The sequence below is a fragment of the Anopheles stephensi genome, chromosome 3 (assembly GCF_013141755.1).
Source record: "Anopheles stephensi strain Indian chromosome 3, UCI_ANSTEP_V1.0, whole genome shotgun sequence".
In the NCBI taxonomy this organism is placed as follows: domain Eukaryota; kingdom Metazoa; phylum Arthropoda; class Insecta; order Diptera; family Culicidae; genus Anopheles; species Anopheles stephensi.
In genome coordinates, this window is record NC_050203.1 from 79,984,317 (window position 1) to 79,998,019 (window position 13,703).

At 45.2% G+C, this 13,703-nt stretch overlaps 3 protein-coding genes across 16 annotated transcripts in view; all 3 read right to left on the reverse strand.

Moving 5' to 3' along the window:
* The window catches only part of LOC118509155 (tyrosine-protein kinase Btk29A), a 70,145-nt gene extending 64,605 nt beyond the window's left edge, over positions 1–5,540 (reverse strand). Inside the window, exons 1-3 of one of the 10 annotated variants that reach the window (XM_036049393.1) lie at positions 5,473–5,540; positions 1,444–1,551; positions 1,057–1,371 (exon numbers count right to left, since the gene is read on the reverse strand). In XM_036049393.1, the coding sequence (XP_035905286.1) occupies positions 1,057–1,212 (156 nt within the window). In that variant the 5' untranslated portion in view covers positions 1,213–1,371; positions 1,444–1,551; positions 5,473–5,540. The other 9 variants (XM_036049390.1, XM_036049391.1, XM_036049395.1 and 6 more) reach the window with 9 other exon arrangements.
* Positions 5,541–5,764: 224 nt separating this feature from the next.
* On the reverse strand, positions 5,765–7,232 carry LOC118509158 (dolichyl-phosphate beta-glucosyltransferase). The gene is made up of 3 exons (XM_036049406.1): positions 6,989–7,232; positions 6,742–6,916; positions 5,765–6,675 (listed from the first exon to the last, which is right to left on the reverse strand). Exons 1-3 carry the CDS (start codon positions 7,058–7,060, stop codon positions 5,939–5,941), a joined length of 984 nt encoding a protein of 327 aa, XP_035905299.1. The 5' UTR covers positions 7,061–7,232; the 3' UTR covers positions 5,765–5,938.
* On the reverse strand, positions 7,215–13,625 carry LOC118509157 (putative RNA-binding protein Luc7-like 2). 5 transcript variants are annotated; one of them, XM_036049405.1, is made up of 11 exons: positions 13,435–13,625; positions 13,193–13,287; positions 12,718–12,843; positions 12,351–12,641; positions 12,113–12,258; positions 11,661–12,021; positions 9,845–9,943; positions 9,192–9,775; positions 9,078–9,122; positions 8,862–9,011; positions 7,215–7,316 (listed from the first exon to the last, which is right to left on the reverse strand). In XM_036049405.1, the coding sequence occupies exons 7-11, from the start codon at positions 9,938–9,940 to the stop codon at positions 7,238–7,240; spliced, it is 954 nt and encodes a 317-aa protein (XP_035905298.1). In that variant the 5' UTR covers positions 9,941–9,943; positions 11,661–12,021; positions 12,113–12,258; positions 12,351–12,641; positions 12,718–12,843; positions 13,193–13,287; positions 13,435–13,625; the 3' UTR covers positions 7,215–7,237. The 5 variants fall into 5 exon arrangements, with proteins under 5 accessions (XP_035905298.1, XP_035905293.1, XP_035905297.1 ...); XM_036049400.1 differs by lacking the exons at positions 11,661–12,021; positions 12,113–12,258; positions 12,351–12,641; positions 12,718–12,843 and having other exon boundaries at positions 13,435–13,624; XM_036049402.1 differs by lacking the exons at positions 7,215–7,316; positions 11,661–12,021; positions 12,113–12,258; positions 12,351–12,641; positions 12,718–12,843 and adding an exon at positions 8,344–8,802 and having other exon boundaries at positions 13,435–13,617.
* Between the last annotated feature and the right edge of the window lie 78 nt (positions 13,626–13,703).

The following is a 13,703-nucleotide window of genomic DNA, read 5'->3' on the forward strand; positions in this document are numbered from 1 at the left end:
AGCTACAATATTTAATAAAACAACGGTTGCACAAGTCCTTCCTTTTTCTATGCTAATCTATATATATTCATTCACATTCACACCACACGCACGGACACACGACTGTAGGGAGATTAGGGTTAGTAAGATTATTGAGAGCATTAGTTAATTCAAAACAAATGAAAATAAGAACAATAAAAAACGAAACAAATATTTGGAACAGAATGGAAAGAAAGAAGGACAAAATATAGAAACAGAAAATTGCAATCGCTTTGCAAAACCACATCTCTCCAAAAGACTCGCCGAAAGAGGAATCGATAAAACAGAACACACGCGAACTCCACCTCAATGACACTGATTGATGGCGGTCTTTTAGCGGGTAGGTCGATTCTTATCTCGGTAGGATTCTCTCACTCCTTGTCCTGTCCCCGGCCTTGGTGTGTCTTGGCCTGACGAGCAGCTCGGTTTTAGTGAGACCGAACAGTTTTGGGTGATGGTAAACATCTTAGCCAGATTAAGACACCCTCCCTCAGACTTGTGGCCCCACACGAACAGTAACACAGAATGCATCAATCCATACCAAAACGACAACACGCGAAAACACGCAATTAGAAGCACTACGGGGTTAATTGAACAGGCGACGACACGATTGTTTCACTCCCTAAAAGCCGATGACAATGATCGATGGTGATCATGCGCTGATGATGATGCGTTGTGAAGCGATTAATGAGAGCGACACGATGCGTCTGGATGATGTCAGCGAACGCATATGGGTTGATGGATTTCATGGTGTGTGTGTGTGTGATTTGTTGCTATTTATGCTGCAAATTAAAACAATGTCCTGTGATTTGAAAGCGTTCGTTAGAGGGCGAATGTCACTGGGACCGAGTTCTATTAGTAATATCAAACACACGCACGGCACGCAGTAAGTATGGTTAATGTAAGTAATGTTAGCGAACATCGCTTTCCCAAAGCACCCCGGGAGTCGGTGAGAAACGATCTGGTTAATTGCAGCAGCTTCCTCACAGTCTATATCGGGGACCCGACTGTTGATAGCCCTCGTGCCCTGCAACTTACCTCCAAATTTCCAATATCATAGTACGACAGATAGAAACGCGTCAGCTCGAACCAGCGCGTCTTGTAGTTGACCGGCGTGAAGCGCTTTTTGTTCTGTGACCTCTTCACCATGTAGCCGGATTTAAGCACAAAATCGCTCCGCCGTTCGGTCATCATCTTCGCGATCGTGCACAGTTGCTGTTGGATGACGCTTCTGCTGCTGCTGCTGTACGACTAGATGCACTTGTTGCCGGCATCGACTAGCTGCGGTTAAGTCCGGCCGTTCGGACCTTTGTAGATTGACTATGATGCCCACCGCAATGGACTGTACGAGAGCTAAGAGGATATTCTGCACGTCTTAACGCATCCTTATGGCCACCGTTTTTTTCTTTGCGAGGCTTTGCTTACTTTAAACATAAATTGACTAACGTAGAGAACACACCGATAGGGAACACTACGAACACGCAATCTCGCTTAGCCTGGTTTCATGTTTGTAAATCTGGGAAGGTAAATACACTGGGGATAACAAAATGTGATCAATCAACACTCACTACACCACTGTTGCAACGCTTGTTTCGTTTGTCCACTACTATGATTCTATCAGGGTGGTGCGTTTACAATCTAATCACCTTAAACTCTTTTAGACCGGTCAGATAAGATCATGATAAACGGTTATGGTTTCAATTATGTCGCAAGCGATTGAAGCTGAGAGAGATATTACAGGGGAGCACACGGATATCCCCGTTGACTGTAACTGTTTGTTGATTTTAATCGGCTGTAGAATCGGGTGACCCGGTGGACCAGTGGTAGCGGCGCCAGTTGATGATATCCCGAAGAGACCAGGTATCAAATCCCATCCCCGACGACACCTATATTCTACCTGTAGAAACGGGTGTGGTGTATCTCTCTCTGTACACGCAAGAACGAAAGCAAGAAGAGACTTCCCGAGAGGAGAAAGGGTTGTTGAGGTTTCAAAGAACTTCCCAAAAGTTACTTTAAAAACAACTGCTGCTGCTGGGGTGGATATAATTTTTATTTTAAAAAATATCGCAAAAACCAGATACAGAAAGAACGCGCTCGGCGGCGGCTCTCTCGGTTCTGTTCAGCAGCAACGGGAACCGGTTCATTTGCATACAGGCATTAGCACGAAAAAGGTAATGGTCTCGACAGCCATACGTTTTTTTGTTATGTGTGTGAAGTAAGAGACCGGCGACACTGGCCAGTGGCCGGCCGGGACTGGTGAAATGGTAGTGGTGGCAGGCAGGAAAGAGGCGAGCAGGTCCGATTGAAACGCCCGAGTCTCCGATCCGTTCCGATATACACAATGGCATAATTAATTCTGCCAGCGTTTTCGGACCGATCGACGACCGATCGGAACAACACAGAACGCGTTACGCGTTCCCGGGGTTCTAGCAATGGTGAGCGAGGGTGAGTTGGTGCTTTCTTGCCCGCACGGTTTCGCGTCTCGGATGGTTCTCAGAATCCGGTGGGATGGCGGCCGGGCTATGTGACAGGATCCGATTAGGAAGTGTCCAGTTTTGTTTTTCTTCCTCCCAGTCCGAATTCACTTGCGATGAAGAATGATGTCGCCAAGGTAGTAATGGGAAAGCAGCGGGAAGTATCTGCATGGCACAGCATTTAGTTTCGTTTTATTCAAGTCTGAATTAAATAAGAAAGTTATTGCTTAATTAAAAAAGCAGACATTATTGTTGCAGATGTGTCAAGCCTCCATCAGAGTATATCCAAAAAAACAGGCCATTTAAATCGCTCTTACGCTTGCTCGACAGCATAAGTCATTTAAACACCAAACAAAGGAAGTTTCCAGCAATCGCTGGAACCGAGGATGACTCACCGGGACTTGTAAGCTCGCTGTTGAGCCATCCTCCAAACCATCCATCCCGGAGCGTGCCGAAGTTGATGGAATGTATGGTTACATATACAAGCCCTACACACCTGCATCCCGACGGCGTTGCGCTCGTGTCGTTTGGGAACCTGTGCAGAAATGCATTCCATGCTCGTGATATCACACGGTGGTTAAAGGTACAGCCGCGACTCCCGTCATAAAATGCCCTTCACTCTCCGGTATCCGGTTCTTCGGGAGCCGTGTTTCGAGATCAATCAAGCGTGCACCGGTTACCGGTCACCGATACCTGCCCGGTGAGTCAGCTGGGCTAGTGTACCATACCCCGATACCTCCTCTGTCATGCAAAGATGATTTTGAGACCGCTTGTCACTAAGAAACAAACCGGTCTCCACGGGCACTGGAGCAACCGGAAATGCCAATGTCCAATGCCCATTCGGGCAACTCAATTCGGTAATATACCGGATGCTGACGAGCCCCCTTGGATTCTTTTTATTTGGGAATCGGGAATAATTATATGATTAGTAGAAAAGGGAACAAGGAGAATAGCTCTTCAAAAAGGAAACATCCACAAGTGAAGAAAGGAAATGATTACTAATAAAAATAAGAGAGAAACAAGTGAAAGTGATCTACTTTACTCGAGTGGTGTGCTGAGGTGCAGAGAAGGAAGGAAAGATGTGCGGAACGGGTGCTAGCTTAATTACTTATTATTTACAGCTGACTCATAACGATCGGATGGGCAGCGGAAAACAGATCAGTCATCGATGAACATCAATGATCAGTGAGTGCAAAAAGTATTTGATTAGCTGCATATTTCCCAACGTTTGAAGCATTATGTCACAAGCTTGTGGATCATATTTGATAAAAGCAATGATTAGAATTTAGGAAATTTTAAATTCTTTTTAAGAACTGACTCTATGAATAAGCTTTCTTCTTAGCATCGAGATTATCATAAAGATCGTTATAAGTAAAGGAATTTTGTTTAATTATTCTTTAAAGCCTGTTTTATATCAAATGTTCTTCGAAATATTGGCTTTGTTTCAGACAGGGATGTTCGATATGGACCTTATAGAAATCCAGAGAGCAGATGATTTGAGTTAATAGGGATCTGGACTTCTAGGGTCTCGTAAGGCCGGTCCGTTGGTCAATGCGGTGATTGAGCCGGTCTTCACACGGCTGGACCGGGAATCGAATCCCAACCAGAGACAGAGTCTCCCCGTACTGTAAAATCGAGTCGAAGAAAACCAAAAATGCTGAAGGTCGAAAAGCACCACATCATCTGCGGAGTTTTTCAGGTCTTCCTGCAAATTCTTCACTTCATCATCAACAGAATCTAGATCCAGCTCGAATTTGACTAGCTCTTTTCGGAAACTCTGTAAAGAAGTAAAGCTCCGTATGATGGAAGTCTTTCTCTTGTTGGAAAATTTAGAACTTTTATCGAATTATGCAATGTTTTTAGCTAGCTATGAAATGCATCTGCTCATGCAATCTGCATGGATTGAAGAAGTTCGTTTTTAATACTCTTCGGATAAACCCTAACCGTGAGTTGCGGACCGTTTCAACCCCATTTCGCCCTTCAGCTTCCTATTCGTAATTCAGAGTTAAATAGGCAGCTAGACAAATACTTTTCGGACTCACTGTACGGAATGAGTACGATCAATTGATCGATTTCTTCTACATTTCAGCGCCTACTTTTTTTCTCAACTAAACCCGGGCCTGTGTTTGTTCTACTTCTCTCATCCAACCACACACAATCATCCCGCGCACATGGTTCGCATGTGTTTGGCGATGCTAAACTAGATTAACTGTACCAGCCAGCCGTCTCGATCGTCAATCGTCACAATAAAGTTGATTGTGCTGCACGAGAAACGCGCACTTATCGCACCAGAAACGCGCACCACCGCGACGACCGCGACGAACCCGTGCAACGAAGAAAGGAACAAAAAAACATGTGATCCTTGGCCCTACGATGCCCTACGACCGGCCCTCCATTCCGGGTGAGTTTCGGCCCGTGTTCCCCGAGGTTAACCGGAACAGCTCGCACGATCGATCGCGAAACAAACGCAAACACTCACTGTCGTCGTCGTCGTCGTCACCGACGGTCCATTCTCGTTAAGGACTTGGGTACACGGTGCGGTTCAACCTACGCACGCAACCGCTGGAACCGGAGACTGAGACTTCACCGAACCGCGACGATTTTATTCCATTGGCTTTTTTTTCGGCACCTTCTGCTGGTGCAATACACGGTACGGATGGGGGGGGTATTCCCTTGATTCCTTTCTTCCTCCTCCGATCGGACTGCCACTTGCCAAATAGAGTTGTGAGTTGGGCAAACGAGGGTTAATTTAACAAAATCACACATCACACCGCACGCCCGCACATCCTACACGACGATCGTCGCATGTGATGGAACTTGGAACGCACGGCAAAATGCAACAGATAAGGGTTATGCCATCGTCAGCGAAACTTCACACCAACGGAACCACTTACATTTACACTACACTATTTCCCGTCCCGGAAACGGCACTTGGAAGCAATCATTTAAGCGCAAAGCACCGAAAAATCGGGCATCATACCGAAAATGCACGCAAGAACAATGTTTTTCTTCGCTGCCGTTTGTTGCACTGAAGTCGCGGTCTGTTTTGACAGCTGGTTGTGCTGGGGGGTGGCTGGTTTGTTTACGTTTGAGCGAAACGTCAAATCTGACACAAGGCAGAAGGGTTAATTTTGTTTTCCGGGGGGTGATGAAAATGGAAAAAAAGGATTCTCTATTCAAAATTGGGTGAAAAATTCAGAAGCATTTAAAAACATTTTTGGTTTATTTATTTGTAAACAGAAAGCAAACAAAAAAAGATAACGAATCTCCAATTCGGAAACAGGATCCGGGAAAGGATGCTTACAGAAGCAACGATTTCTGCTTACGTTTATTTCTTCCGTTTTATCTACGACTACATTTAGATCATTCGGTGTTGCAGTGCAAAAACTAACCTAGCGCCAAAAGAAAATGCTTCCTTAAAAATCCTAAAACCCCCCTTTTGCTGTTCAATTCGCATGTTCTTTGCGCAGCTGCCACGCACCGATCGCGTACCGGAACCAGATCAACATCAAATCCCGCCCCATCTGCAACCAGGACCAGAACGGTGTCAGCTTCGAACCCTCGATCTCCGTCCAGTTCACGGCGACCTCCGCAATCGGAATGTTGTACGATTGGGCAATGAACAGCAGTTCCACATCGAACGCCCACCGTTCGACGTGCATCACCTGGAACAGTTTGCGGGCAGCGGAACGCGTAACTAGCTTAAATCCACACTGCGTATCCCGTATCTTTTTGACCGCAAACGTCCACACGAGAAAGTGAAACCCGTGCATCAGAATCGTACGGAAGATGGTACGTTTTGCGGTCGCTTCCTCTTCGAGGTGGGCCCGTGACCCGATCGCCAGTGCGTCACGCTTCCAATCGGATCCCGTCATCTCGCGCATGGATCGTTCAAGCTTCTCATAGTCGGCAAACTTGGTCGCACCATCGGCATCGGCAAAGAGCAGAAACTGTCCGCGGCTGCTTAGCATTCCGAGCCGCACAGCACCACCCTTGCCACGGTTTTCGATGAGCTTCAGTACACGCACTTTTTCCGACCCGAACCGATCGACGTACTCCATTGCAACTTTTACGGTACGATCGCGACTACCGTCACTTACGACGATCACCTCGTAGGTGAAATCTTTTTCCACTTCGACACGCGCCTCCAGATATTCTAGGCACTCGTCCAGCATAGCGGGCACTGGAAAAAAGGGGGGAAAATTGTATAATTGGAATGGATTTTTATCATTCTGGTTGTACTGCTTACGTCTCTTTTCCTCATCAAATGCGGGCACGATCACGCTCAGCTTGAGCGTCGGTACGTCCTCCAGCGAAGCAAACAGTCGGCTATCGCCCGACGCCGGATCTTTGTAGTACTCTTCATCTCTGTGGCGTACAATTTTTGGGAACGGTGTCGTCGTTACTTTAAGCACTATTCCGAGCTAAAAAAAAAACAACATTGGGCTTCGTTATTAGTCCGGCACCCTCCTGTTGCGCCCCACAACGGTACTTACCACAACGAACAGGAAGAATATGGAGCCGGAGCCGAACAGTAGCACCAGCTGGACAAACTCGGTGGTCAACATTTTATTCGCAGCAAACTGAAACCGTCCGTTCAAGAATCGTTCCGCTGGTGCATTATTTCGATAGACGAAGTCGAGCTGGGAAATCGATGCGTCGCTTGCGGGTGGCTGATTGGTGTATGGTAGTGTTTTTGCCACAGCCACTGAAAAAATGCCGACGCCGACCAAAACATTCAAACGTCAGCTGAAACACGTCAGACACCAAGTAAGCAGTGTTGCCAGCAGCTTTGTTGATGTTTTACAGTGAGTAGAGCAGAAACTGGTACACGAATTTAATTACTGTAATTTTTTTAAATATTTTTTTGATAATTTAATATAAAAGGTGCAGCCTTCTAACACGAAATTCCTCAAATTATTAATACGGTCTGGTGCTGTTGAACCAGTCTAGTTATCACTGGTCAGCGCCCTGAAGCTGTTTCAATATTGAATCCGGTAGTCCGCCTTCATGGATAAATGAGTCCCAAAGTACGATCGAGTGTTGAATGTTGATGCGTTCGCTAGGGAAATAACTGGATATAGATGGTCCTTAAATGACTTTAACTACTATATATTTTCATTTCGGATTACAGATTCCAAGATAATAGTAAGACACTTATTGACACGAAGTTTCGAAGTTTTATTTCATCTATACAGCTACAAACTCTGTATGGGATGCATCGGTACAGCTTGTTATAAAAAAGTTAATTCAAATGCTTAATGCTGCTCAATTTGTATCTCCCATTGTATGCTTAATGTACAAAACCGTTCGTTCGCCAGTTGCGAAAAGACGAAAGAAGTGATCCATTCTTCGGTAGGTAACCAACCCCTCTTTTTCTGCCAAAGTGTGTAACACCAACAACCATGGGTAGTGTTGTTGCATTTGCAAGCAAAAATTTGAAAAACTCATCTTTTCACTTACCAAAATGATTAACTTTTGAAGATCAAACGCACAAGAGGCATGCGCGAAACAAAATGGCCGTTTGTTTTTTTAATTCTAGTTACTTGAAATCATAGTAACAACACTAGACAGAACAGAATCACGAACATTTGCCAATTATGCTTACTTTCGTACTGCTGTTTTTTCTTATTTTTCTTCTTCTCCCGTCCCCCTCTCGTTCTATCCTACGGACTAAACACTTAAAAACATAATTTTGCAATAACACGCTTGAAAATACATACTCAGAAAGAACCGCCAATTGAAAAATGTTGCTCGCCCGCTAGGGTGCAACGTTCGATGATGCAGCACACACACTCGTAACTATGCATTTTTTTACACAAATTTGTCACCATTTTTTGTAACTGCATTGTTTGCATTGTTTTAACTCATGTATTTGTTTTGGGTCACCATCAACACACACACACAATGTATTTAGGGGCCGCGAGCGAGGGATGTAGTTAAATTTTGTAAAAAGGAATACAATACGATCATTCTATCAGATTTGTCTGTCGATGCAGTTTAAAAGACGATCTATTTTTTTTTTTTGTAAAGTGTTGTGTTGTTGTAACGAATAGTAGAATCGTAAAGATTTAAGAGAAATGAGAAAAGAAAGAAATACTATGCTTACAATTAACGAGCGATGCTCCGGCTCCACAATCGTTCACGGGCCCTCGATCAGATGGATCCGCTGCCACGGTCGCCCCGCGTGTCGTTGTTACAGATAGCTTTTGTGTTTATTTTGCTCCACTGCTCCGCCACGAAAGTCTCCGCCACGTTGGGGAAGGTGTGTGTGTGTGTGTGTATATTCAGCTATCCTATCCGCTATTACCTGTTTTTTTTTTTTTTGTTTTGTTTTATTGGGATGTCTACAGAATGAAAGATGCTTACCGTCTGGATCTTTCGCGCGATCGTGATCGCCGCCGGCGATCGTTGTTGCGATCGCTGTGACGATCCCGGTCGCGGCTACGATCACGGCTTCGCGATCGCCGATTACTGCGATCGGACGAGCGGCGTCTGTCACCGCGATCACGATCACGGCTGGAAAAAGCAAATGCAAATTGTAGGTGAAACATTTTCTAAAGCCTTTTCCCAGCCCAGCCTTACCCTTCGTTTCGATCCTTGCGATCTTCCGTCGGTTTAACATCGCGACTGGGGAATATAAAAACGCCATGTTAATCATTGCCTTCAACATGAAACGCACACAGCCGGCTAACTTACCCCGCCGTATCCTTACGATCACGGCTACGTGCCAGCGCGCGCGAACGTCGATCCAGCTCCCGGCCACCGACGTACCGCGAACGGCTACGATCCTCATGGTCACGGTCGCGACCCGTTTTGCGCAGCTCCTTCTGCCGCGGTCCGGCCGTTTTCTCCAGCTCGGCCAGCTTGTCCCGAATGGCCAAAAACCCAAGATGAAGCTTACCGCCGAAATGGTCCGCCAGCCGTATGTCGTTGTCGTGTATGCCCAGGTAGGCCGAGCAGACTTCACACACGCGTAGCTTCTGCTGCTGGTAGGTGCTGGCCGGTATCGAGCTACGATATTCCTGCTCAGCGCGAGATTTTTCCGAACGAAGTTCCTCAATTTCCGACATAAGCTTCATGCTTTCCTCCACCTGCCCAGCCTCACCTAGTGCTTCCGCTTTGGCCAGCTTTTTGCCAATCTCCTCGGCAAGTTCGTGGACGGCGTTTGCTTTAGCGGCCACCTCGGCGGTGAGTTCTTCCTGCGTTTCGGCGAGCCGCTTCTTTGCCGCCTCCGTGCGTCGATCGCAATCGGCGATGAATGCCTGCAGATGTTCCATGGCCTAGGGAAAAAGAAGGAAACGGAACTCTTAATATTTCGCAAAGCAAATCATTAAATTCACTCTACTTACATCAACATCGTAGTAGTAGTCCTTGTTCTTGGACGCATTTTCGTAATCAGCTCGCAGGGCCAGATCGTGCACCTTGGGACATTCGCCAAGGTCCATACGCTACACGCCGAGTTCATGAACACGGGTGGGGAAAAAAGATGGAAAAGAAGGAAAAAAAAACAAAACACTCCATCGTTTAGTACGGGGTGGCACAGACACGGCTGACGATCAAAACAACAACGCGATTCGAATTTATTAAAATCTATCTCTCTATCGCTATGAAAGGTTTGCCCCATTTTTTTTTTTGCTGCTACCTGCGCCCGTGCAGCATACATCAAGCAAATGTACAAAATTAGTCATACTCGCTTGATGCAGTTGCAAGCAGGCACCCGGTTACAGTCGAGAGCAATAGAGCGGGATCCTGTAAATCAAAAAGAGAGCTTTTGTTTATGATGATAATGAGAAAAAACGTTACTATCGAAGCAAATCGATTTTTACGTGTAAAAAAACCTAGTAAAATTGGATTGGATTGATTTTTGTTGTTGTTGTTACTCACCAAACACACGTTTACCACATACACCAACCAACCAACCAACCAACCAACCAACCACAGAGCTAAATAGTGAGAAACACGTCCAACACAATATCAACGGAGGATTTGGTTTTGGTAGTAGAAATTTGTGATGGTTCCCTAAAATGTTGGCTCAACTCGCTACGTAATAAGATTATTAATAATACGATTGCATTAACGCTGGCGTCCTGTGCACCTTTAATGTCTTTGATCGAAGTTACACTAACTTTAAGTAAAAGCAGTTTTTTGAGAGAATTAAGCATATAATCTTGCATATAAAGACTGTATAAAAAGACAGTTGTGCTCATCTAACGTGGGACAGTTTAAGATTTTGGCGTTCAGTATGATCGAGTTGGTGGAACAAGCGTACAATGTTGCTTTAAACATGTGTTACACTTCTAAATAAGAATGCTCAGAATTCATTGAGTGAATAAAATATTCTTTTTGGCTCGAAATAGGGTTGATCAAACGCTTAGAAAACTCTTTTCTTAGGCACTACAACACCGAGGTTTGTGCTTTTACTTAAATGTTCGGTAGCTGTATAGTCTTTCTCTCGCTCTCTCTCTCTTTTCTTGGCCTAGCGACCTCTTAGGTCATGTCAACCATTCTGGCTTACGGCGGTCCTGCGGAATGGAGATCGGCGTTGTTGTCGCCTCTACCACCTGGCGGCCCTAATATCTCGGCTGGATAATCTATCCAACGTATATTTTCCTTATTCCTAATACAGAAGCTTTTTGACCGGACTTTCATTGGTTAAAAGTATTCTCTTCTTCTTGGCTTAACAATCTGCTATGGGCTATGTCAGCCATTAAATTTACTTTTAGACTTATCTGTGCCAAGGGACAGCATTCCTTCGCAACTTCATGTTACGGTGGAACGCTTTGAGTGCGATTTTCCGGACACACTGGGAGAGAAAGAGTAATTCTACGATAACAAATATTCCGGGTATCATCAGGTATTAACGTTGCTGATCTTTAGTCTAATAAAAAGCACCCGGCGTCAACCTAAATTTCAGGTGTCCCAATTTAGATGAGCACTACTGTATGTAGCTAGAATCAGGTACGGGGAACTAATTACTCCAATATAATTTCCGTTTACGATATCCTGTCCTGTCTATCGATCTCGAACGAGCGAACAAAACTAAAACTGTGTTCTACTCTCCTTAGTATCATTTTCTTTAAATCCTGACTGACTTGCAAATGGCGTTACCCTTCCTCCATCACTCAAACTCGGTTGGTTTTCAGTTCACATAAATTATTTACGTACCCGTACGTGCGCCCCAGGACAGTGCCAACCCGTCCCGTCGGTCAGATGCAGTGTCAAGCAGAAGGAGGGACTTTTGCGCTCGTGATTTTTGGTTCCGTTTTCGTTATTAATACGTACCCAAAGACTGATTAATATCGTTCGCTTTCAGTTCACACTAAACGCAGACCAATGGGACCTCCTCAGGAGAGGGAAAGGTTTTCATCTACGTTGCGGTAAATCTGTACTTGCTTCATAATTTAGCGTTTGTGCGCCGGGAAGATTTTGGGAAGAACAGGTGTAAAGAGGATCGAGATTCACATAATCCGCCATCACATTGCGCACAAGAAATACAACAATCAAAAATTTAGATTATCATCCATCGCTGGCAGGGAGGAGGTGTAGTAGGTAGGAGTAGAATAAGGTATATGTTGATATGAGTTTGCGTCAAAGTTGTTGTGGTTGGAAACACTTACGTACGGCCCCAGGAAGCAGCAGCAGCCTGTCTACTAAAGTGACCGCAGCACACACCCCATACATTTACATACATTTTCGGTCGTTTGTTCTGTCCTGCGCGAATCGCTTGTTTTATGGGCAAGTAGGTAAAGGGAAGTGGGGGGAACTAAAACAGTTGTTGGCATCGTTGCAGCGCGGTAATGGAGAGCGGTTAAAGGATTACATTGAAGATGAGCTGTGGGTGTACCGTGTACTTACGACTCTGCTTCAGTATCTATATCTCGCTCGCCCATCATCCGCACCACGCATCTCCCATTCGCATCAAACCAGTGCGCCCTTCATGCACTACCGTGCGCTAGAGGAGCTTGTGCTTTGTGGACGGACAAGAGTTCTTAGTGTGTGTTTGCCTGGGACTAGCTTTTTGGGGGCTTTTTGTTCTGTTCGTCATAGCCGTGAACCGATCGACCGAAACATCAGGATCGCATTCCCTAAGCGAAAGATGAGATTGGCTTTTCTGACAATTTATGAATTATCGCAACCCATGCACATCTAGAATTCGACAGATTTGAATTTTAGCTTACGGATGCTACGGTGAGGTCCACGTTTGCGGTGATGACCAACTTACCAATCACACGCACGCATTTGCTTTCCCTGATTCATGTTTTGGTAAGTGTGGCTACGCATTTTGAAAAATGATTTGGTTTTGATATTGGCTTGGAATTGTGAGGAAAAAGCGACGTGTTGTGACCGTCTGCAAAAAAAAAGAGGAACAGAACCAACAAGAGTGGGAAAAAATACAGTAATAGGAGCAGACTGTCTCAAGGCGTATGATTACACACGCACACACGATTTGCGCCACACACGACCGTTTCTCTCTCAGACGACAACACTTTTTGCGTTTGTTTTGGGGGCATGTAATCTAGTAAGTCTTTAACTTCATTCGATACAAAATTTGGACAGTAGATTGAGGTGGGAAGAGACTCAAAACAGCATCCAAATTGAAGTGATATTGGATAGAGTGTACAGTAAAAGGTGGGAAGACATTGATCTCTAAGCGTACAACGTTAACGTAACCGTACTCCCGTCTAGGCATTACTTACCGTGGAGGCCAGGATCTCGTGCGGGCAGCAGCCTAATAAAAAACTCTTACATACTTTGCTGTCGTAGAACTTGACCGAGTAACGATTGGTTTCGCCTGATGGGAAGATAATGAGAAAATTAAATAGTTGATAGCACATAACAACCAGTGCATACAAACGCACGCACACATAAACACACCACAGCAATATGGTTCCGCCTCACGTACGGACGGGACTGGTGTGGAATGCGCACTTTTACTTACCATTTCTAGCTGTTCCCATTAGCTGATCAAGCATTGCCCGCATTTGATCGTGTGCCGACATGGTGCAGGACGCTTTTGTGCACTTTTAAGCAAATGAAACACGGGTTTGCAGAGAAAATTTGAGGAATAATAATCACCACACGACCGCAACACAAACTTCTTTTCTGCGCTTGTGAAAATTTTGACAGTAGGTGACATTCGCACTGCCATCGCAATATGACAGCACCCAATGCAGGGTTGGCGAATTATATTGGCGGGGCGATAAAGCG

Excerpts from the sequence above, each read along its gene's own strand:
- LOC118509158 (XM_036049406.1), bottom strand. The coding sequence starts at position 7,060 with ATGTTGACCACCGAGTTTGTCCAGCTGGTGCTACTGTTCGGCTCCGGC. Across the intron at positions 6,917-6,988 it reads TATTCTTCCTGTTCGTTGTG|CTCGGAATAGTGCTTAAAGT; the intron begins GTAAGTACCGTT and ends TTTTTTTTTTAG. Across the intron at positions 6,676-6,741 it reads ATTTGATGAGGAAAAGAGAC|TGCCCGCTATGCTGGACGAG; the intron begins GTAAGCAGTACA and ends CCTTTTTTCCAG.
- LOC118509157 (XM_036049400.1), bottom strand. The coding sequence starts at position 13,495 with ATGTCGGCACACGATCAAATGCGGGCAATGCTTGATCAGCTAATGGGA. Across the intron at positions 9,123-9,191 it reads GATCGTAAGGATACGGCGGG|TCGCGATGTTAAACCGACGG; the intron begins GTAAGTTAGCCG and ends TATATTCCCCAG. Across the intron at positions 9,012-9,077 it reads CGCAAGGATCGAAACGAAGG|CCGTGATCGTGATCGCGGTG; the intron begins GTAAGGCTGGGC and ends TGCTTTTTCCAG.